Source organism: Xenopus tropicalis, chromosome 7, assembly GCF_000004195.4.
Source record: "Xenopus tropicalis strain Nigerian chromosome 7, UCB_Xtro_10.0, whole genome shotgun sequence".
NCBI lineage: Eukaryota > Metazoa > Chordata > Amphibia > Anura > Pipidae > Xenopus > Xenopus tropicalis.
This window is the reverse complement of record NC_030683.2, coordinates 81,713,047-81,738,108: the sequence shown is the minus strand read 5'-3', so window position 1 is coordinate 81,738,108 and position 25,062 is coordinate 81,713,047. Positions and strand designations below refer to the sequence as shown.

At 39.4% G+C, this 25,062-nt stretch overlaps 1 protein-coding gene across 3 annotated transcripts in view; it reads right to left on the bottom strand.

The window, feature by feature from the left end:
- dscaml1 (Down syndrome cell adhesion molecule like 1) overlaps positions 1-23,319 on the bottom strand; it is a 141,546-nt gene extending 118,227 nt beyond the window's left edge. Inside the window, exons 1-3 of one of the 3 annotated variants that reach the window (XM_031905607.1) lie at positions 22,761-23,319; positions 4,193-4,510; positions 42-188 (exon numbers count right to left, since the gene is read on the bottom strand). In XM_031905607.1, coding sequence (XP_031761467.1) covers positions 42-188; positions 4,193-4,510; positions 22,761-22,803 — 508 coding nt within the window. In that variant the 5' untranslated portion in view covers positions 22,804-23,319. The remainder of the gene's footprint in view (positions 1-41; positions 189-4,192; positions 4,511-22,760) is intronic. The other 2 variants (XM_002932905.5, XM_004916065.4) reach the window with 2 other exon arrangements.
- Between the last annotated feature and the right edge of the window lie 1,743 nt (positions 23,320-25,062).

Sequence of the window (25,062 nt, the reverse complement as noted above, 5' to 3'; positions counted from 1 at the left end):
ATAGGTTTTAGTTTGTAAAGACAAGGCTTTATAAATCATACCTGATGTGAGAGACACAGTATCCTTTTCCCAGGACACCACACTAACATATTCCTGCACAGAGGGAGGGGTGAGGCACTTAAAGACAGCTGCGCTTCCCCGCATGGCGCGCTGATCCTCCACTCGAACGGTATATGGTTCCCTGAAAACTGAAATATAGATTAATGTTACTGGGAGTAAAGAACATGTGAAAAATGGAAAAGAGGTGTTAACAAAACACACCTTTAATAATTACAATATATTGAGCCAAGTACAATTTTAATCAAAAAAGTGTAACAATTTAACAGCTTTATATCCACAATATTGCCTTTTTAGACCATGCAGTTTATAGGACCACACTCTTTTTTACTAAATAAACTCTTGAAGAATGTAAATTTAAATTGTAAGGTAAATTCTATTTGTCCTTAATATCACCACCCACTTGAGGAAGCACGTAACAAATGAAAGCAGTTGTGACAAACTCTATTGTACCTTATACCAACACTCAAAAAACAGTTTTGAGTTCCACAGCTGTGTAAAGCTTTGGCAAGGACACAGAAAATCACAAAATAACAATTTTCTCTTACTTTTCCCTTATTGCCACTTTTAGTTATCAAATGCAAGTCATCTTCCCTGATTTCTTTAAAAAGCACAATTATTAGTGTTATGAACTGTTATAATAAAACGACACGATAATTCAGTATTTCTTGTTAGAATACATGGATGAGGCCTACAATTCAGAATGCTCGGGACTTAGGGTCTTCTGGAAAACGGGTCTTTCTGTAATTTTGATCTCTATACTTTCTACTTTTTTTGGTCTACTAAAAAGTTATTTAAATATTACATAATTCCAATAGGATTGTTTGCTTTCAAGAAGGATTAATTATATCTTAGTTGGGATCAAGTACCAGATACTGTTTTATTATTACAGAAAAAAAGGAAAATCAATTTTAAAAAATTCAATTATTTTATTAAAATAGAGTGTATGGGAGATGGCCAACCTGAGCTTTCTGAATAACGGGTTTCCAGATAAAGGATCCCATTTCTGTACACTGTAACTTTAAATTACTGTGCTTTGTAGATACAACCTGTTGTATCTATGCCAAATTATGTCATGAAATGTGTTTCCATTCTGGAACTATGTTGGCACTGAGATCTTACACCTTATTGGTGAAAAATTGATGTCACAGTTTATAAAGAGCTTTAAAATGTTTCTGTCAAAGTTGTGTCCAAATCATTGTGGAAGCAGTAAAATATTACTACAATACATTTTTTTAATAGCAATTACTGCCTAAATTATTGATGAATTAGAACATTACATCTTTCCCTCACTAAAAAAAACATCTTTCATTCTTCCACTGGAAATAATGGGATGTTGTCAGGTTTGAGCTGAGAAAAAAATCATAAAGATGTTAGGAAAATCAGAGAAATAAGCAAAGTCTGTCTGAAATAGGGATGTTATACAAATTAAGAATGTACCAGTGAATTATACTCCTCTATATATAGAAGGAATGTGCTTAAAAAAGTTGTATTTCTATGACTGATTTATTGAGAAATTTAACCAAAACCCCACTAGCCCAGCCCATCTGTTCCACTTCCTGCTGGCTGAATTCTCTGAAAGTGCAGGGGAGCCAGCGGCCCTCCATACACTGCACTGTAGGATAGGAACCAATCAGCAGCTAGGCTGACCTTATAGGGAACTGAAGCCTGTCTTTGCTTGTGTGAGTGCAGGGCTGTGATTGGCTCTCCCCCTCCTACTGGGCTTCTGGCAGGGACCGTTAGGGCACGCCCACTCTTCATTTCAAACTCGGACAGAGAAGTGATAGGATCTATAGGGAGCTCCAATAAAGGGGCCATTTTTACAGATATGATTAATTTTTAGCACAAAGTGAAACCAGCACCGTATATTATTCATAATTGCCTACAAAATTAGGGTTTTTCCCATTTATCTAATTTGTCCCCTTTAATGTTTTGTACAGCATGAATTTGAAAGGACCACAGAGCAAAATTGGAACTGTCCATGGTCCTGATGCTGTTTCACAGGATACAGCTGCAGCTTTTGCACAGAGGTATTTCCTTTGAGAAAGGAACCACTTTGCACAGGAACCACTTTGACCAGCACAGGTAAATGTTTCATTTTCTTATTCTATGGGAATTCATGGAATAATAATGTCAATGCCATACCTAATGGCTTAGCATCTCTAAGGATCAACTGGTCAAGAAACGGAATATCTAGTGATGTTTTACTTATATTTACCCATAAGTCCCTCACTTCTGTATTATTAGGCTAATAAGTTCAAGACACAATAAGATATAAATATTCCTTAATATTGCACATGAAGCCTGTCTCCCACAACTTACTACCTTGCGATAGTGTTAATTTTATGAATGCTTTTTATATAGTAAAGATTTGGGGAGGCTGATCATACACTCCTCCACAGGAGTAACAGGAACTTTTGTGGTCTGAGGTTGGGGAAGAGAGTTACAAAAAAAATATATATAAAAATAATAAACTGGTGGATGTCCCAATGGAGCTTCAATCTCCTCTCAACAGAAGCACTGAATTGGTCCTTTCCTTAGGGAGGTATAGCATTTTTCCATCCTCCACCTGCCCCTATGCATTTCCCTACTTTTGTTTGAGCCTGTTTCCAATGAAATTTTTTTTTAGTGGTTTACAATTTTCAGTTTTTCAGCCTCCCCAGTTATTTTGTGTTGGTCTAACAGCTGGATAAAAGCTGCATTCCACCAGCCCACCACAGTTTTCTAAGCCCCCTGTTCATATAGATAGTGTAAGAGTAAATACTATGCTTTATCAAATAGGGTTTTTCCCAATATAGGTAGGCCAAAGACTACTGATACCTTTCACTACAGCTGTCAGCTCAGCATCAAATTGCCAATGGAAAAAGTACCTGCCTTTCCTTTTAAAAAATGTGTTAATGTGTTATATTTTGCATGAAACACTGCTGTAAGTGATATTTACTGTTACTTTGTGCATGTTTGGGTTTAGGTTCTTCATTTTGTGGCTTAGGTTTGGATTCGGGTTAAGGTTTTGCAGTTAGGGTCAGGTATGGGTTGACATTTGCGTGACCTGCACATCACTACTAAGGATCAACCACATTAAGCCCAGCTAGTACTTTTAATTAATGGCAAAAGATAGTGCCTTTATCCATATGGGCCCTCTCTCCAGTCTTAAGCCTTTATACAACAGAATCGACGCCACAGGGCAATATATGCTGTGTTCCATGTAAAGCAACTAGAAGGTGTTGGGATCAATTCCACTCTACCAGAGTGTGCTTGGATCAGAGAAACTGGGCAATGTGTGCTTATATTAATATGTGGTCAAGGGCAAGATAAGTACCAATGTATGTATGTATAACTTTATTTATAAAGCGCCACAAGGGTACGCAGCGCTGTACAGTCTTACAGAATACAAAATTACACACAGGGAGGACAAGTGATATAATAAATAAATACAATAAATACATATATGTATACATATATATATATAAGTGCCATGTGGTATGAGACACAGTAGGAAGGAGGTCCCTGCCCCGTAGAGCTTACAATCAACATGGCTCAGAATGTTGTGATACAATCAGTAAGTGCCACTGTAAATACTGTGAGAGTCAGTGTCAGTCAGCATGTACTGGGAGCAATGTCACCATGCAGAGGGAGCAATGTCACTATGCCAGCCAGTATGTATAAGGAGGTAATGGCAGTAACACACTGACATTTCACTGGGCCAGTCACTAAATAAAAAATAATAAATGTTGCTGGGGGAGTTAGTATGTTCTGAAAAAAAGGTCACAGTGGCGGTTAGTACGTTGTACAAGCAACTTCACTAACCAGATTAGTAAGTAGTGGAAAAAATTTAATTGGGCCGTTAGCACATGTAAAAAAGAAATTGTGCCAGTCAATAAACAACAGGAACAATGTCAAGCAAGTATTCAGAATAAACTGGACACAAGTTTTAGAAGGCTACCTTATTGCATTGTAATAGTACCAGCAGATAACAAGTAATCACTGTTCTGGTTATTCATATACAAATACAAATGTAATAAATAGGATGAAAAAAAAAACAAATATCAAAATATCTTGAAGGCTGAATGATGCAAGCATTGGCCACTAGTGAGTGGGATCAGATGATCTCAGTGGAAAAAAACCTTACCCTTACCTGCTTTGACACGAATGTTCGGACTCCGAATCTTGCCTGCGGAGTTCTCGGCTGTGCAGAAATAGTCATTGTCATGTATAAAGCTATTGAAAGCGGACGGGGAGAAAGGGTACAGCTGAAGTGTGCCATTGGCATGTACATGCCTAATGTGTGGCACATCATAAATGTCATCTCCTGTCCCAAGGTACCATCGAAGGGTTGCACTAGGGGATCCGGCAGCCGGGCAGGGGATGAACACCCCCACAGTGCTTGAGAATGTGATCTGCAGCAAAGAAGTGTTCACAAAATATAAACTTGTGCCAGCATCCTCCAAATGAGCTAAAAGAAGAAAGAAAGCAACATTGAGTAACTGTAACAAGCAAAGCAAATTAAACTAAAAAGTAAGCAACATTTAAGAAAACTAACAAGACCAGTCAGTCTCAGACAATGGAAATAGAGCTAAAGCAATCAGGGCAGACAAGCAGAGATAAGTCATGTTCCAAGGCAAGATCTCAAACCATCTTTGCCCACACTCTTTAATTATTTTCAGATCTATAGAGGTGGCTTTCTAAAGGTGGCCATTCATGTTTGCTCCAGATATCCCCACCTAAGGTGGGCGATTTCAGTCTAATTCAACTGATGCAGGCCCTGACCTCACTGGAAAATCAAACCTGCCTTTTGATTTTCAGTCAAATATAAATCGGGAGGCCCCATACATGGGCAGATTAGCTGCGAATCAGTCTAAAGAACACAATCGCCAGTTTAAATCTGTCCATGTATGCTCACCTTAACTTTTGCTAGCTACCTATGTTATCTCTCAGTATCTTTTTAAATATAGCCAAATGCCTTCTTTTGCATTTTCAGGGCCTCTTTGAAGCCAGCATATACAGATATTATACTGTTTGGTCATTGATTTAGAATACAAAACATGCTTTCTATGTACCATCTGAGAGACGCCTTCTTTAAGCCTGGCATCACACAAGTTGTTTTCTCCGCCAGTCTTTTGTTCCAACTTTAGTATGCCGGAAACCAATCAGTGAAAACAGAGAGGGAAAAAAATATACAAGTATGCTTTTTTTGAGCAATAATGTGCCCCTTATAAGAACTTGAGAGGTGAATATCAGGTTGGTCAGCGCACACTAAAGTTGGAATGGGAGACAGTATATCTGCACTCTTTCTGCTGGTGTATTTATGACAGATAGTAAACACCTTGTGTGACACTAGCCTTAAGTTACTGCATGGTAAAGCCACTTGAGGGCTTCCCTGCTAGGGAAGGCAGTGGGTGCACACATTTTCTTGGTAGAGAATTGGCTATAGAGGAAGCAGACCCGGCAATCCGGACTCCCATCCCCCCTGTGAACGCAGGGTCTACTTTCTCTATAGTTACATAACTGCATTTTGATGCACGTACCTTTACTGAATGGAATTTTATGCACAACCGACTGCAGGAAAAATTGTGCAAACTAAACTATGGTACCAGATTAAATGTGCCCTTCTAAGTGGCATCTAGATAAATGCATGGTGGTCATTAAACCACAATCTCATTCCTTAGAAATGTAAAGAGGAATTAGGGTTTGACAAAAATCCAGGACAGCATCACCCTAATGACATCTCTGTAAGCTCTGCCCTATACATTTTTTCCACTATTTCCATTAAAAGGCACAGAGATGCCTTTCTAAAAATGTCATATATTACAAAACAGATCCATTTCCCAGGGGCTGAACAGATTTAATCTCTTGATCTTACAGAATCACTCTTGCAATCCCAGGGGCTTTTTAAAATCCAAAATAGAAAAAATAGTCTTAAAAATAACAGGTCTTAATACAGAAAATATTATGAACAGATTAAGATCTAAAAAGAGAAGCCTCTCAAATTCCCATAATTTTTAAGGGACACTATTATGTCCTTGAAAATGGATTATGAAAATAGTATGTATTGGATAGGACCCTGTGCTGTGAATCTACTAGGTGTATTTTTTATGTTGGAGGGCTCGGTTGCCACCTTTTTGGGAAAAAAATGCCAGCCTGCCTATATTTTTATCTTGTGTCCCATTGACATCAAGCATCCTTTTCATGGGCCATGGTGGCATTATTTTTGACCCAGAGGGAAAAATGCAGATTGCCATAAGGATTACGATTAAAGGAACAGTAACACACAAAAAAAAATGTTTTAAAATAATTAAAATATAATGTACTGTTGCCCTGCACTGGTAAAAGTTGCGTGTTTGCTTCAGAAAGACTACTATAGTTAGTAGAAATAGCTGCTGTGTAGCCACAGGGGCAGCCATTTAAATTGAAAGAAGGAGAAAAGGCACAGGTTACATAAGAAGATACCAGATAAACTGTGTAGAATACAATGGGAATCTATGCTAGTTATCTGTTATCTGCTTAGTAACCTGTGCCTTTTCTCCTTTTTTCAAATTAAATGGCTGCCCCCATGGCTACACAGCAGGGTATTTATATAACTGCAGTAGTGTTTATGAAGAAAACACACAACTTTTACCAGTGCAGAGCAATAGTATATAATATATTAATTATTTTTATACACTTTCATTTTTTGGTGTTACTGTTCCTTTAACCTTTACAGTCCCTCATTCTACCAGTGAGCTATTGAAGGGATCGCCAGTTACAGCCGTCTTAAGGTGGCCATACACGAGGCGATTTCGCTCGTTGTGCGATGAACGATTATATCGACAAACGATCGTATGGCGATCGAGTTCCCATACGATATGCCATCCACGGGCAACGATAATTCGGGAAAGATTTTGTCGCATCATTATCGTAAAATACCTACGATCGTACATCTACGTACGATCGATGTCGTTGCTGGCAATCGTGACATGCGCAGAGAACAATCGTTGAAAGACAAATGTCTGACACTCACACCAACTGGCAGATTTTATCGTTAAACGACCAAAATTTTTAAACCTGGCCGATCGATTTTGGGGACGATAATGTCGGCTCGTTTAGTGGGCCGACGATCGTTCGTACACCACCAACTATACGATAACTTAACGATAGCATCGGATCGTTCGGGAATCGGTCGTTTGTAAGTAAAAAATCGGTCCGTGTATGGCCACCTTTAGACTGGATCCTAACTGTGTCCTATTTGCCTATGAAGCAGCAGATTTAGAACTACAAACAGCAAGACCTGCCCTAGCCATGACTTTAGTTGAGCTAAGGAAATGCTGCCCTGATTGCAATTTTATTTTCATGCTGTTAGTGCAGCCCTGCAACATTAAGTTAGTAGAGGTACTAAATGACTCCTGCATGTAGTTGGGAAAGGATGGGAGCTACAAGATGCAACTATAGTTTATACATGAGCAGTGGTATGAGCTCTGTGCAGGCAGTCAATTTCTCCCACAGCCTTTATGCAGGTGGCCATTATTGTGCTGAAACAGAAAAGAGATTTCTCCAAACTGTAGCCACAAAGTGGTAGCATATGTCGTTGTACGCTGTTGCCTTAAGGTTGAAACCTGAAATGGAACCAGGCACTCTGCCCCAAAGAATGGTCAACAGTCCAACACAATCCGGGGTTATTTACTAAAGTTTTCACAATTTGTAGTTTTTTGTGCAAAAATATGATTTTGTCATGAAAGGAAAAAAAAAAACATGTACGCTTTCACATTTTTAGGCCTTCCTCTGATTCGCTCTGCTCTGTGTGCCCACACTTGGGCAGTTGCCATAGTTTTTAATACAGGCACACAAAGGAGCTTCTCTCAGCCTGGCCACAAAATGCAGGGCTAAGAAAAACGGATAGATGCAGATAGTGCTGTATTTCTTAGTTTGAACCCTCAACTCCTTCCTTTAAAACACACCGAACTATAAATAACAAATGCAAAGAGAATAACCCAGTTGGCAACTTTATGGCTACCACATTTTTCACTGATAAGAGAACTAACCTCTAACTCATCTGTCTCCGGGAAGAAGTTAACTCAAATAAGAAACATATCCGCTTTGATTGTGTACAATGTCTACTGCGAAACAGATGGTACGTGAAGCAGAGATAAGGACTGTTACCTTTAGCGTCACACTCTTGTGCCATATAGTCTGATATTAAACAAGAAAAATAGAGACCCTATACCCCAAGTGCTTGCTGTCTATATTGCACCATATTGCTAAAATCTGTACATTTACATAACAGATAATGAACACCATTACAACCCAGAAAAACTTTTCACTAAAAGCATCCTCTTTTAATATAGATATTCAAGTGCTCTTAGGTATGCATCTTAGCACCTGCACCCTTTGGGGCAGTAAACTTGCTATCCAAACAATCAGCATCAGTCTGCAGATGCCCTGGATAGCCACTGAATATTCATGAGCGCACTTTGCATCTAATTAGACTTGAGCTACATTAATTGCACAAATTTGCATTCAAAAGAGATGTGTTGTATGTCTACATGTATAAGGCAGCAAAGTGGGATTATACTGGCTAGTCACATAGATGTTTATTTATATGTGAAGATAATATTATTAACTTTACCTGCAAATTTATTTTTGTGTTATACAGTTTTGCTGTGTATCAAGAGCAGACCAGAGTGTTCATGTACATCAAGTGCATTTAGCAATTTTTTAGCACATTTGCCATGTTTTTTTCCCCACAATGCGGCCTTTTATGCCAGAATTTCAGCATTATTGGTGTTGCAATGGGCAACGCTCTTGGTGCAACTGTACTGTACCTACTGCTACTGTACCTTATTCGCCAAAATTACAGCAACTGCCCGCATATTCCACTGCAAATCAAACAAAATTATACGGAAGTCCATCTGGTGTCATTTCCATTGTTCGGCATACAAGAGACATCCGCTCCCAATTTTTCAGTGTTGCGACTATTAATGCTGAGTACAAAGGGAACCCTAGAGGGGGTGGTAGCTACAGGGTTCTCCTCTGTCAATAGGTGCAGCCGCACTCAATTTGGAACAAAAGGTGGAAAAGGCTAATCAGCACCAAACTCAACTGTACCTATTATAAAGTGGTTTTATGATGTTAACCTGATATGGCCACCAGCCTGCTGGGCCCAATTTAGGTGGTCCGATAATTTGTACCCCATGAAAACTATCATAAAGCATGGCATGTCAATACAATGGCATGTCAGGAAAGCGCCATATCAACATTCTAATTTAGTCCTCTTCTAATGACATTTTTAAATCTTTCCTGCCAGATATTAGTCGTAGAGGCTGTCAGAAGGGCCCATACATGGGCCAATAAGATGCCGACTCCATCTGTAGGGGCTGAGTTGGCAGCTTTTATCTGCCTTTGTACAGCCAGCATTCAACACTGAATTTCATTATCTTTCTTTCTCCACTTACTAGAATCCTAGTTCTGGTATTGTTTTGCTAAGCAATCTATATCTACACTATCCATTCTGTTTTACAATAAATGCAAAAAAATCCAGACCTGACTTGTGGCTGTAGATCCAGGCTGGTGGGCTGACCTACATACATATACAGGGTGTTTAAACATGATAGTTCATATCAACCTATATTTCACAAATTGAAATTCACATAAATATGGCTTGGTGAGATGGAAACCTTGACCTCTTATAATGTATGGGTCAATGCACTGGAAAGCAGGTTTTTGAAGGTCAGGACCGTATAATGTATGGAGCAATGCAAGACAGTGCCCTGTAAGGTATGGATAAAGATGATGATGAGAAAAAACACTGTTTAGAACAGGGGTCCCCAACCTTTCTTACTCGTGAGCCACAGTCAAATGTAAAAAGACTTGGAGAGCAACACAAGCATCATAAAAATTCATGGTGATGCCAAAATTGGGCTGTGATTGGCTATTAGGCAGCCTCTATGCACACTGTCAGCTTACAGGAGGCTTTATTTGGTAGTAAATCTTGTTTTTATTCAACCAAAACTTGCCAGTCAGGAATTCAAAAATAACTACATCCAAGGGGTTGGTGAGCAACATGTTGCCCCTGAGCCATTGGTTGGGGATCACTGGTTTAGAATATGTGGATGAGTGTTTTACTTGCCTCTGTAATTATGGATAAGTAAGCTGCAAAGCAGGACCTTGTAATGCAATGCTATTTAAGATTTTCCATGCAGTGGGCCAATTATAGATTATTTATGGGGCAAATCTTTATAAATGATAATACTAATGATACTAAGGGTCTATAGAGATACTAGAAATAGAAATCTCTTTTAGGGCAACTCCAGTTAGACGACACTGCATTATTAAATAGATTAGTGTGTTCAACAACAGAATTCTGTGATTTATATAAAGCAGCCTGTTGCTGATCAAGAACTATCTGATCACAGCAGAATGCACCTATCACCCTAAAGTTGCTTCCACCACCAGAGGTGCGGACTAGAGACCCCGGTTGGGGAAACAATAGTTTTTAAAAAAAAAAAAAAAACACCACAGGCCACCCACACCAGGAGGGAGCTCCCAGTGCCGGCAGCCATGTCATTTGTTGATCATGCAGAAACAACAACTAGGTGCACCCAGCAACCTTATGTGCGAGACCTATATTCGGGCATTGAACTTGTGGCCCTGGCTTCTTTTTATCTTGAATTGACACCAAACCACGTCACACACCGAAGTGATGTTACTGCACCGAAGTTGCAACCCACGTGAAGATCATGGGCACCACCATTTTGGATCTGCCACCAGAGGGAGATGGAGCGTTGCCGCTCGCTCCTGACAGTTCTTCCCCCCCAGAAGATGCCTCTGGACCACCATAACCAGGTTTCAGTGGAAACTGCTTGAAAAACTCCCGTTTTAACCATGGAGCATGGACATCCGAGTTTGTTACCCAGGAACATTCTTCAGGACAGTAATAGGGAATGGAAGGGTCATAATACTACTGAAAAAATTACAAATACAGTGCCCACCACATAAGGAAAGCATAAAGGAAACTATGCTGTCAATGAAAAAATGCAAAGCAATGCACATGTATTGTGTACATATAGTTAAATTAAAAGGAAAAAAGGATAATATGTCTTCTATGCCAACAACTTAACTATACATGTATAATGACTCAGGTAATTTAAAGTGTCAGCTTTATTTGCACTTGGTAAAAGCGGAGGCTTAATGCATTGTATATTAAGGTCTTGCAAAAGACATCTCCCTAAAGGTAAATTTTAGAGTCTAGTAAGCAGGGTGAGGATTATATGTTATCATTAATATTTTTATACAATTCTTAAAAGAATTCAAATTGCTTAAATATAAGGGATTACAGAGTCATCCCAGCAGGGGCTATAGAGGTTTAAAAAAGACTTATTAAAGGAAGGAGGCATGTGTCTGCCAGCACAGTGTCAGACAAGTAGGGTCAGGTGGGTTAGGCAGATAATAGGAGCATATAAGTATTCAAGCCCTTCAGATAAAAAGGGCAGATGATCAACTAAGTGTCAAGAAATAAAATCATCTGAAAGCAAAAGGGCAATGAAGAAAGATTTTAGAAAACTGCTCTGTGACTACAAGAGACACATGGTAAAAAAAAATAAATATGGGAAGAAAGGCAAAGGAGCAAAGTGAAAAACAAGTGGTGGGTGTCAATATGAGGTAAAAGTTTAGCCATTTGCTGTGGGTTTACCAAGAAGGGCAATAAGAAAAGAATTTCAAAATGTTTAAGAAATTAATTTCCAAATTTATATGGATATATACTGCTGTCTTTGCAAATTGAAACAGGGACAGATATGAAAAGAAATCCCAGGATTATAACAGAGGTGGATTGTTTAAGCGGTTGGGGAGTGGGTAGATTTTATTTTAATAATAAGAGTGAGGGTGAGATATTGACAGTACTGGAGAGGAGGAGGGGGCACACATGAAACACATGACCTTAAAACCATATAATCTTCTTTGAAATATAACAGGACCAGCAAGATCCTAATGCTCCATTTTCATATAAAATCAGGCCCCAATCACACAGATTAAACAGAAAAAAACCATCAAACTAAGACTAATATTTTTAAATCGCAAGAGACATCTGGGGCTGGGCCACCTGCTGCCAGAATATAACCCAGTATACAAGTGATTTGGATTGAAAATAAGAGGCCACAGTGCATAGAAGGGGGAGAGAAACACAGAGTAATAAACAATAAACAAATACATGTATGGGACCTGTTCTCCAGAATGCTCGGGACCTGGGGTTTTCCGGATAAGGGGTTTTTCCGTAATTCAGATCACCATTCCTTAAGTCTACTAAAAAATTATTTAAACAGCAATTAAACCCAATAATATTGTTTTGTCTGCAATAAGGATTAATTATATCTTAGTTGGGATCAAGAACAAGGTATTGTACTTGCTTTATTATTACAGAGAAAAAACGAAATACTTTTGTGAATTATTTGAATAAAATGGAGCCTATGGGAGATGGCCTTTCCGTAATTCTGAACTTTCTGGATAACAGGTCCTATACCTGTATTACCAAAAGTGAGGCATGTAGATAAACAAGTGTGATACAAGTTCTCACAATAGAAGGCTTTAAAGAAGGAAAGGTACAATCGCTGGGGGATGTTAAACCTCCCTATTTGTTCAGGCGTTACCTGATTTTGGTGGCTCTCCTCCGTTCTCCCATCCCCTAGCAGCATTCTCCCAATTTTAGCGAAATCTCACAAATCCCTCTTACTTAAAAGTTGACAGCTCTGTATTATGCAACCCTACTACTGATTGATACAGGTATTGGCTCAGTTATCCAGAAAGCTCAGAATTACAGGTAGGTCATCTCCCATAGACTACATTTTAATCAGATAATTCGGATTTTAAAAAAATCCTTTTTCTCTGTTATAATAAAACAGTACCTTGTACTTGATCCTAAGGTATAATTAATCCCTTTTGGAGGTAAAACAATCTTATTGATTTTTTCATTATTGTTTGGTAAACTAAATTATGGAAAACCTCCTCATTCAGAATACCCTAGGTCCCAAACATTCTGGATAACAGGTCCCATACCTGTACAATAATTTGTAACCTAAGCACTTAATGGGAAACATTCTCACAATCACAACCTTATGCTGCACTTATTACAGTTTGTAGGATGTAAAGGGAACAAAAGGGAAAATAAAGTAAAACCAGTAACAGAGATGGAAGAGGTCACAGTTTGTTCATTACCAGGCTGAGTAATTACCCTTCTCGTACACGCTGACTGACGCTGAGCCTTTGTCTCTCTGCTGTATCTTACATTAACACTTTCACTACAAGCAAAGAGCCATGTTTGTTCAAAACCCATAGAAACTTGCATAGGATTTTTAATTTCCATAGATTTGCATGCAAAGAAGTGTTAAATGCAAAGCAGTGAAACTTTTGAATAAGTCAGATATCCATCTGGACATAACTTCACACAATACATATTCTCATACAATAAATGTCACCATCTTCTAGGTTCTGGTTCCCTCCGATGAGTAATATGCAACAGATTTGCTTATATTACTTGATCATTAATCCAACATCAAGTGCCATTAAAAAAATAAAGAAAATCCAACCAAAGAACCAAGTTAATCTTAATGTGCTCCAAACACTAGTCATTTGTAATCTGCTAAGCTTTTCTAGAAGAAGAAACATTTTGTCAAGGATCTGGGCTAATGTCACTCCTCAGAGATCAGGGAGCAAGTAAAATGCTGAGAGCAGTGGACTACAAATGCCTAAACTTTACACACTAGTGACCATAACAGATTCATTATGGGAACTACAAAATGACAATACAAGAAAGCGTCTGAAAAATAATTTTGCTATTATGAAAAAACAGCCGCAGTTGTATAATGCCTCAAATATATGGAATACAGCACCAAGAATGCAAAAAAATAAAGACTACATAGATATCTATAGCCAGGCAGATTTTGCCCACTGTTAAACAAGTCAGCAAACAAAAGAACAAACCCTGGCATCCATGAATCTCCTGCTGCAATGGGCCCTAGGCACAGGCTACAAGCCCTTATTTGACACCTTTTATGATGCTTGTGTTGCTCTCCAAGTCTTCTTACATTTGATTGTGGCTCACGACTAAGAAAGGTTGGGGACCCCTGGTCTAGAGAGTGGCCCCAACAACAAAGAAGTAATTTACATATTCAATGCTAAAGAACAAAAACAATTTAGTTTTTTTTTTTTTTTACAAAAAGAGACTTAGCAACCAATTATATATGTCTCACAGCAGGTATGGAAAATTATGCTTTATGAAGACTTTACATCCAAAGAGGCAGAAGTCCATTATTTTAGTATCTTTATTTTTGCACACTTCTCTTTTAAGGGGAAGTTCTTCTTATAATTAGCTTTTAGTATGTTATTAGCATTCTTATTCAGTCACTTTAAAGTCTGCAACTGAAAATGATATCCTGTTGCTGGGGGTCGGTAATCCTGCAACCAAAATACAAATCAACTGTGTTGGTTCAATGTTGTTACTCTAATTTTATAGTCATTTACCTGTTACCCCAAGCTGGAGCTCCTCTTCTTTGAAAACCGCACCAACGTGGTACTGCTTGTGGAGCTCCATACTGTTATGTTCTATCTTCAACAATTTACCAGTTTTACAGGGCACATGCACAGTACAAAGATCACCAAAAAAGTTCTGCACAGGCACTACCCCAGAGTGGAGAGAAAGAAAATTGCGGCAAAGTGCTCAGCAAAAAGTGCTCCAGACAATTGCATTTTATGAAGAAAATAAGTGCCAGAGGGGGGAACAAGTAAGCAACTGAAATCACTGGGAATGCATAACTACTTGGAACACCCAGTGATTTGAACTTTCCTAGTCCTTTAAAACTGCTGCCTCTTTGCTAGGGAAATTTAGCTATTTCCTTAGCAACCAAAGAGCAGCCAAAATTTCAAACCTAAGTATTAAGGAAAACACAAATACAAAATTAAGATCAGTATTACAATTATGTTGTCTATATCATAGGTTGATTTTAAAGTGGACTATATCTTTAACTGTTTTTCTCCTTGAAGAATGTTCTGTACCTTGATAATAAAGTAACATATAAAAACACCTGTATATAATGCCCTTCTGCACCAAGCTTTAACTATCTTAATGTTTGTACGGCATAATTAATATTTACCAGAATCATATATCTCATTTCACAGAAATTTGCTATAAAGCTATAGAACTGTCAGCTGACTTGATATTATCAGTCCTGAGTTTCAAAGACTATTTCATTTTGCTGTTTGTTGTGAAGAGCAGAATGATCTTTAAAATGCCACAACTGGACAAAATTCACACAGATAACAGTTTGCTGATGTTACCCTTTAACTTAGTATAGTGGGACCCCACAAAATAATCTAAATCCTATGTAATCTAGTGCTAAAAATAACTGCTGTTGTGTAAACAGAATACATTCTCTGAACACATATCTGGACTATACAGAATTAAAGGATTTAGACAATACATAATCTGATAGTGTTATGTGTAATGTATGTGTTTATGCATGTTGTATATATATTGCATGATCCTTGTGCCAATAAGTAAAGAATTCCTAATGATCTGAACAGACAAGAATGGTAACCTACAGTCCAATTTTACAGCCTCCATTCGCCTCCCTCCTCCATCTTATTTCTGTTGCAGACATTAACATAAACAAATGAAGTGCAAAAAATCCAAGCCCTGCAAGCCTCAGCTATCTCAGCCAGACTTAACCCTGCACTGCCTATCTTTGTGTAGCAAAACCAGTAAATCCCTCAAACGTAATACTGTATCATTACTTATTTGTAACACTTGTATTGCTCAGTTATCTGAGAGACTTAACCCTGCATTCTCATGTTGCCCTGTTACGCTTAAAAGGACAGTAACCCCCCTTGTTTAATATCAGTGCAATGAATAGAGCTTTTGCCTACAGTTTTCGTCATTTTTTGAGTTATATAGGAGAAAGAAGATTATTCATGCTTGGTCCTTGTGGGGTAGATAATTAGATTACTGCACAAATAATCTCCCTAAAATAATTGACTCCGACATACAAAGCAGTCACAACATAGGGGGAAAGGATAGGGTTATAAAATGGAAAACCTCGCAAAAACCAAACATGGAGTAGCTTTATTCTCCTTTTTGCTCTCTTTGGTCTAAGAAACAAAAATCATAGATTTTTCACGATTAAAGCTCCAAACTATAGGAAGGACATCTCTCATAGCCTCTATTACAAACAAATGATTTCTTTTTTTTTCTGTAATAATAAACCTGTACCTTGTAGTTGATGGTAACTAAATTGCATAAATCCATATTGGTGGCAAAATAATCCTGTATGTATCACTCATCTGTCTCTCCCACCATCAGCTGTTCTGCTACCTTTGTCAAGGTTAACACATTCATCGTTCAGCTATCCCTATTAATCTAAGATCAGGTCTACTTTATGGTTAACCCCTGCACTGCTCAGCTACTTGTTCTATGGAGTTACCCACCTAATTCTGTCAGGCATAAGCCACTCATTTATCATATAATCTATATCAGTGGTAACTTGTGCACTAGCCACATTCGTCAGGTCTCTACCAGTATGTGGTGTGTCTATCCCTCTACCAGTACCAGGTTTGCTCTGTTGTACTTCATCCAGCATTGCTATGCCTTTGGGCATATGCCTTTTGCATATCATACTCCAAGAATAATGAAGGTTTAGGAAGGCTTAACATCCCCAATAGTGGACCAAACACCATATAAAGTTTATATAAAGTTACAAACACTGCATTTTGCCTTAGGCTTGGCCCATGTATCAATTATGTTGTCCTTAACCCCCTACAAAATTAGCCAGCCCAATCAAGCTCATCACTAAACAGAAATATTTCTGGATGCCCCATGATAGCATTATACATTTTGTTGAGTTAGAAAATAAGATTTGTTGAACATCTGTGACCACTGCAATTATAATGCAGCATTGTCAATAAGAATAAATTGAAAAAGGCAACAATACAGTAACCCATTCCATACTAGCAGGTCAGAGATTGCTGTAGGGTACAATAATTGCTTCCAATTGAGCACATTTCCTGTGTTGGCCTTCTAGGTTTGTTTAATGTACATTCTCAGGATCCATATGATTTGCATTTTCAAAATGTTAAGTGTTACAAAATTGCACAGTATCACATGGAAAGAAAGATTTTGTGATCAAGATTTTTTACTGGCGAAATTGTGAGTTCATTGTGTTTTGTTTGCAGAAACAAGGACTTGATAACTGAGGATGCAGTTCTGCATCTTCTAATAAGGAGAAGGAAGTGTGTGCTTGCATGTGTGGGGAGGGGGCTATTTCCTCTAATATGTGCTTCTCTTTCTAAAGAGCACAGAAAATCTGGCATATTCTGACATGCTTCACTACATCTGTATATGATCAGTCAAGAGCATCTTTTAAATCTGTGATGGCTTCTTATGATAAGGCACATTCTGAGGCAAATTAATACAAATGGCAACATCTACTCTCCATATTTTTTCCTGGTGAAGGGTTAATGAGCCAAAGGTACAAAAATAATTAGAAGCAGAGTACAATTTGGTTACAATAAATCCTACTAGGAAAACCCTATCCTGGAAAAAATGGACATCAATCCCTAGAGCTATATTTCTCTCTTTCTCTTCTAATAAATTCACAACCAGCTGATACTATGTCGTAATAGAGGGGTTAACTGGCCTAATAAACAGACAGTGAATTATATCTGAGGCAATGGGTCAGAAGCCTCGGACATATGTATTCTGTAAAAACCCCAGAGACCTGACCTTATGATTAATGGGGAGTGTAGAGTCTATCCCAGATGACACAGGTTACAGTAAGGAATACAGGAGAAGGAGGGTGAAGGGGGGTGATGAGTTCAAAATTACCCCAACCAGAACAAAGCAAATAAACAGCAGGATGCAAAAAACAGATTTGACTAGCTATATTTATCTTAACTGCATTTACTTTCTGAACATCCTATTGCTGGCAATGACATAATTTCAGAACACAAACACATATTTATTCACACAACACAAACCCATGCGGATAAATATATTAAAGACAAGTAAACTAACAATTGCATTGCAAGTAGAAATACACCAAAATGAGGTTCAAGAGTAAGGGAAAGTCATTGTCATATTACACCAGACACATTAAAATAAATGCTAACATTATGTTTTTCCACAACATGTACATAATTTGAGTCTATCCAACCAGATTTGACACATTTTACAAAAATCACACTCTACAAGTAACTTTATTATATAGTAAGTTAAATGGAAATGAGAACCTCAAACAAACTACTGAGTAAACCTAGGGAGTAAGTGATTAAAGTAATATCCACACCATTAAAGTAGGGAAGAAACTTAGCGATGGGTTTGGCATTGTGCAGCATTTGCTTCAAGCTGCAGAATGGGTCCTACGAGGAAGATAGGTAGGTAAAAAGCGGCAGAGTGGTGAAGTATGGCCCATGACAAATAAACATGTATCTTTGCTCTAACCTGTAGCTACTTTTTAATGTGTCCCCATATACTGTAACAGCAGGCAAAAATATAATAATGTTCTTATAGCTTTGTTTTCTGTTTACTTACTCTGATTACAGTTTTGGCCTACATTAGACTTAGTCTAGCAACAAACTATCCTCACCCCCTTACAAAGAACTGGCATCTGGGGGCTTACAGAGTCAAAATCAGTTAGTAATAGAAAATTCTAGACTTAGAAACAGAACAATTTACAAAGTTTGGTCGAAGCATGTGCAATAAAGCAATAAAACTGTGACACAACAACTATTTTTACATACAAAGCACATTTCAGCAGAAAAAATATAGGGAATGATGTACTGAGGAGTTCCACGACCATACAAAAGCAACAAAAATACACCACTAAGCACTGATTATAACTGATGGCTTCATGCCCAACTATTTTTAAGGATATGTACTATAATGATATGCCTGGATCTTATATATAGGAGCCATGTATATTCTGTGAATTATTTTTTTTTTTATAAACAGTGCTTAGTGATGTAATTTGTGTCACATGACTCAATTTTGTATTATTAAAAACAATGCAGACCCTATTGTTCCATGACCTGTATGAAAGCAATTGGCCTTCGCCTAAAGCTTTTATGAGGTCAAGGAATATTATTATTCACTATACAATGACCCCTTCTCTTTATACTGCAAAATAACTGTGTAAGCCTAAATAATGTAGCAAATAAAGAGAAACGTGGAATTTTGATAAACATTTGACTTTAAAACAGACAGCTGGTGTCACACATTGCCTATTACCAAGTCTGTGTGCATCATTTACTGGCATAATAATAATAATATGCAAGCACTCACACACGCAACCAGTTTGTTGCCCAAGTAAGAATGTTTTGCTGAATTTACCGGATGTATCTTCAACTTGAACTACTATGTAGACACAAAAAATTCAGTTTTAACATTTTTGTGTTAAATTGAAAGAAGAAGCTATTTGGGCAGTTGGTCAGACTGGCTCATAAGACCACTTATCCTAAAAGAAACTAAAACATATTGCTGAAATATCAGCATTAATAAAAAGCCAAAGACTTCAAAATATATGAATTCTGTTGACTGTAAAAGGCTAAAGCCAAATAAAAAAAAAAAAAAAAAATTTAACTAGTTTAGTGGCCAAATCTCTGGACAGAGAGTGTTTGCTGCGTGCCCAGACATGTCCCAGGTTACAGATAATGTGTCTTCATATTCACCTGGGCTGTTTGTATCTCACCCCTGGCAACAGAAACTAAAGAGGACTTCCTGTTACAGGGGTGGGGCAAACAAATAAAGTGCAGGGATGGAAGAGCTTCAGCATTCCAGACCTAGTAAGAAATTGGCTTGCTGGACTGGCAATAGCAAACAACATGCAGTAGAGAGTGTGTCAGAATAGGTGTGCAAAGGTGTACAGATAATGCAGATACTGCTAAACTATAGAGTAACCAGATTGTGAAGCGGTTGGCATAGGTGTAGATAGAAGGACTGTCTGCTAGATTTTACTAACACTACTCACAACTTAACAGGTGGCACATCACAATACCTTATATTGTTACAAAATATTTCTCAAAATTTAATAAAGATATCTTTATGTCTTACAATAACTGGCTACAGTAATGGCTGCTTATTCTTAGGCAGAAGGAGGATAGTGCTCTGCAGCCCAACTAAAATTTTACTGACTCTATTGCAAATGCTGTTCAGAAAATTGCAGAAATACTCCATGAATGGCACTGCCCTGCGCCACAGCTCTGCGGATTACTAAATGCTCTTCATTTACACTTCTGAGAACTACACAGTCAAACAAAAATTCTGCTTTATGACGCTACAAGAGGAATTTTGCACCCATGTGTATACCTTATACAATAACAGTGCTCAGCAGTATATCGCTACCCAAATTTCAGTTGGACATGGCTCTGTAAACACAGTTTCACCCTTGAAAGGGAGATACTGCTACACACTATTACAAACATTTCAAGCAGACTGCAATTACCTTGAAGGTTCTTGCTCCAATAACTCTGCTCTACACAAAACATAGGCATACATTTTATACACACATGCACATAAGAATATAACTGTGCCAATTTAGACAAGATTGCCTACAAAATCATATAAACATTGCTCTAAACATGGCCCCCTTCATCACAAAAATTGTCACTGCAGACATACATTGTTGGCAAGCATAGAAGGCGCTGAACAAGATAAAATGCGTTGCAAAATAAAATTAATATTTTGCACAAATCAAATTATATCATTCTTAACTGTATACACTACAGTTCATCATGCTGTGTGGATTTTATATAGTGGACATACTCCAGTGAGCATCCAGGGTAGAGCTGAATGTAAGAATTCACTTCCATGATGGCGTACCAATTTTTATATAGTTCCCCACTAACATCTCCACATTTACTTTGATTCTTACAGTATTTTTGAGTAACTATTCACAAATACACCAGCTAAATCTTTCAACCCATCCTTGCAAACATATTTATCCTGTTTGCATGCAAATGTACAAATGTTGATTAATTATATACACATCCCTACCTATGCGTAAGTGATATGCCGACATTACCCAATATTATATAGATAAATGCCACACAACCCAATTTTGCAGCCATGCAGGCACCACCCATGACTGCATTCGCACTGGAGTTAGCGTTCCATTTTTACTCTCACTTGGCTGATTGCACACCCATAATGACAGGTATATTGAAGCCCCTCTGCAGTCTTAAAATTGATCACATTGTAAATGTGGAATTCAAGGGCCCTGAACTATCATTTGTAGTCAGGTAGACTTATGCAAATCCATACCTGTTGGTCTGTTACTCTAACAATATTTAGTTGCCATTGTATTTTATCTTGACTAGAATCAAAGCCCCTATTTCAAAACTGTTTAAAGTCTCCATTGTATCCTCCATTTCTTTAGATATAGGAGGTGCCCTTAAATTCCCCTTCCTCTACTGAATAACGTTCTACCCAAGAGGTTGTTCCCTCCCAACACATGGGTCATAGTTGGTTGGACAGTTGGCTAGAATAAAGCATCCCTTGCTTCACCATGTCATTCATTACATGAAGAAATAGTTACCAAATATTCCAATACACAATAGATTTACAAACCATGAATTGGTTACAAGTGCATTGTGTAAATGTGTTTTGCCAAGTCAAGACAAAGGGGACCATAAATAGAAGAATGTGGTGTAAGTGCACTGTATGAATTCTGCTTCTCATTGTAATATGTATACATGGAATCTGTAAAGGTGAAATATGGGGATGTGTTTCAGCATTTCTATGCATATACACATTCTCACAGTTACTATGCATATACAGGCAGATCGTATGCACGCTCCCCCATATAACTCTGCGCATATGCTGCCTGCGAAGTCAGGGAAACAATGAGACAGAAAACATCTAACGTGTTTGTTACACGCAGAATGTAAAACCATCAACTTAAATGTGGCGCTCCGTGGTGCACTGGGTACGAAGTGCAAAGAATCGGGGCAGAATGAACGGGCACCAACTCAGTCCGGCTGCACTAGAGACGGACACCAAACCCAGCCAAAAAGGGCGCTCACACAGCCCGGCAAAAGCAGCAAGAAGCCAGCCCTTGGCCCCTACAATGACACTCACACAGCATCACGGTGGCACTGGGCACGCACAGCTCACTGGCACAAAGACAGGGAAGGCACACAAAAGGTCCCCCAGTAATGTTCCCTGAGAGAGCACAATACGAATGGCATTTCAAATTCCGTGGTACAGGGTCATCTCGCTATGTAAGTGCTCACACAGAGGCACTGGCAGCGCTACCAATGGGTTCTAAGCCACCAAGTACCATAACGGGGCTCATTCTATGCCCACACTCTGGGCTCACTGTTCATGAGTGCACGTACTCAGCGGGGTCTGGCAGCGGCGCACCGCTCTGGCGCACCGCACAGGCTGGCATTGCCATGAAAGGACTCTGGCACAGCACAAAAGCTGGCATTATAGAACCTTTAGCAGGTCACAGGACTGAGGAAATAATAAATGGGGACGGGCATTAAGTTAAATGGTTGGACCCGAAAAGAACTCTTAACCAGTAAAGCTCAGGTGTGCCATTATCTGGCCATTCCTAAACTGCAAGGTCCTCTCGAACGCACATCCAGTGTGGAACTCTATGCTACCTGTCAGGGCAAACCGGTGGGAGTTGGACACTCATTCAGACAGTGACAGCAGCAGAAGAGAGTTATGAGCTGGCGTCTAGACTCACCTAAATGCACAGAACACAGCAGGGAGAGAGTTACCAGCAACATTCCATAAAGAGAGGGGATAAGCCGGGGTGTGAATCCCTCATCAGATCCCAAGCTGTCCCTCCTCGCTCAGCGCTCTTCAGCCCTCACTGCTCCTGAACACTGGCAGCTCCTCCCCTTCTGTCAGAAGTAGGGTGGGGCCCGCGGTTGCCACGCCCATCGCTCCCCTGAACACAGCGATCCTATAGGTCCTGCAGGCAGAGCCACGCTCTTTTCTCATTGTGTAAAATGAGTTTATCTGCATGCGGCGTATTGGGGGGCATGTCTGCTAATGCATATGCATGCAGGGCCCGGCAGGTCTCACCTGTAACGGAGCAGGGAATCGCGCAAAGGTAACGGAACGTCCAGTTATATAGGCTCGCGTACATTGAGCCGCTTCTCCCAGGCGCGTCTGTTAGCTGGGAGTAAAGTCAGACTATTCCCGACACACGGCTGCAGGGCTTGGGCTTCAGCAGTGACCTGTGAAAAAGTTTTGCTGATGTGTAACGTGGTCGCTTCTCAGCGGTGTCTGTAAGGAGACTGACAGGATGTGCTCCATGTGGCTTTGCGGGCATGTCTTGACATATCAACAAGGGGCGCACTAACTCACAGAAGGGTAGTCCTTTCTTATATAGTGTTATAATGTAAAAAAATAGCGGTTTGACATGCGTTACAATAGTGCTGTCCATGTGCTTTAGGCAATTACTTCTCTCAGCATAATGACCAACACTTTCTAAACCAGACTTCTTATACCCTGATCTGGCCCAATTAGTCACTTTTCATGTTTGGGGGTCGGTTTATTATAACAACTGGTGTTAATATACAGAAGTTTATGGCTATTATGTATGAGGCATGGCTATCACCCCTTCCCTCCCAAACTCAAATTAGGCTGATGCCACACGTGGCGTTTTTCCGCTGCGTATTTTCTAATTCTCTCAGCGGCTGGAAAACGCCCGATATCATCATCCATAGAAAGAGCTTGAAAAGACTCGAAGCAAACCACACAATGCAGAAATACGCTAGAAAACGCCTTAGCACGGATTTTTTAAGCGTAGGCCGAAATACGCCAGTATTTGCAAAGCAAGCTATTCCTATGTATACGCAAAGGCAGCTGGCAGACCTAGCGGAAATACGCGGCGTTTTTTGCTATTTCGCACCATGGAAATGGAATTTGCTTACGTCACCAGTACTAGGCTGAAAAACGCCATGTGTGGCTTGTGCGGCGTTTTTAGGCCGAGAAAAAACGCAGCAGAAAAATGCCACATGTGGCATCAGCCTAAAACTTGAGTTTACACTGCATTGAGAAAGTATTTAGACCAGGCCTGGACTGGCAATCTGTGGGTTTCTGTAAGGCTGGGGGGACATGAGTGCATGATTTGCTTATTTCCTTCAGGCTGTAAGGAGCGGATTTTCTCCGAACAGGGGCACCAGCCTGGGGTAAAAGGTAGGCGATTTAAGTCACTTGGGGTGCCAAAATGTTAGGCACCCCCAAGTGACTTAAATCGCCTACCTTTTACCCCAGATAACCAAAAAATAGGCAATGAGCACTCTATTTACTCCAGACATGCCAGTGGGATCAATGGATGGATTGAAAGCATTACCTACACTTGCACAAGCAGAATACCAATAGCAAAGTTTTTTAAAATGACTACCACACTGACTAACAGTCATACTGTGCAATAAAAATTGGAATGGATTTGGAAAACTGGACTCAGGAGTGGCAAATTCAGTATTTCTGATGATGGTGGTGACAGTGACACACAGATTGAGTGAGTGACTACTTTGGGTGTGTCTCTTTCTGCAGCTGCCACCAAATGCACAATGCATGCATTCCTGGTCCAGTACCAAAAGGACGGTTGGGGGGGGGCATTTGGCATGGTCAGCACAAAGTGGTCATAAGACTAAATTGCACTACCATATTCAGTGGGTAGACGCATGGAACAGAGTAGGGAAGTGGATCCCCTCTCAGCCTGAAGGAACTGTCACGATCGGTATCCCAAAACTCAGAACAGGGCCAAGGGTCAGGTCACGGCTCACACTTCTGCCTCAGGAGGATCCCTTTGCTACTCCGATGCCGCCAGGACTTATTGTGAGAGACCCAAGGAGAGAGTTCTGAGCAGGCAAGGGAACCAATCGTGTGGCAGGAAGGTAGGGAACAATTCGGAGTAGTCAAGACAGGTCGGGGTCAGCAACAGTCAGGCAGCGCAGTACGGAATCAGAATCCAAGAGAATAGTCAGACAGGCAAAAGGCCGGTTCAGGCAGCAGACAAGAAAGGTCAGGCA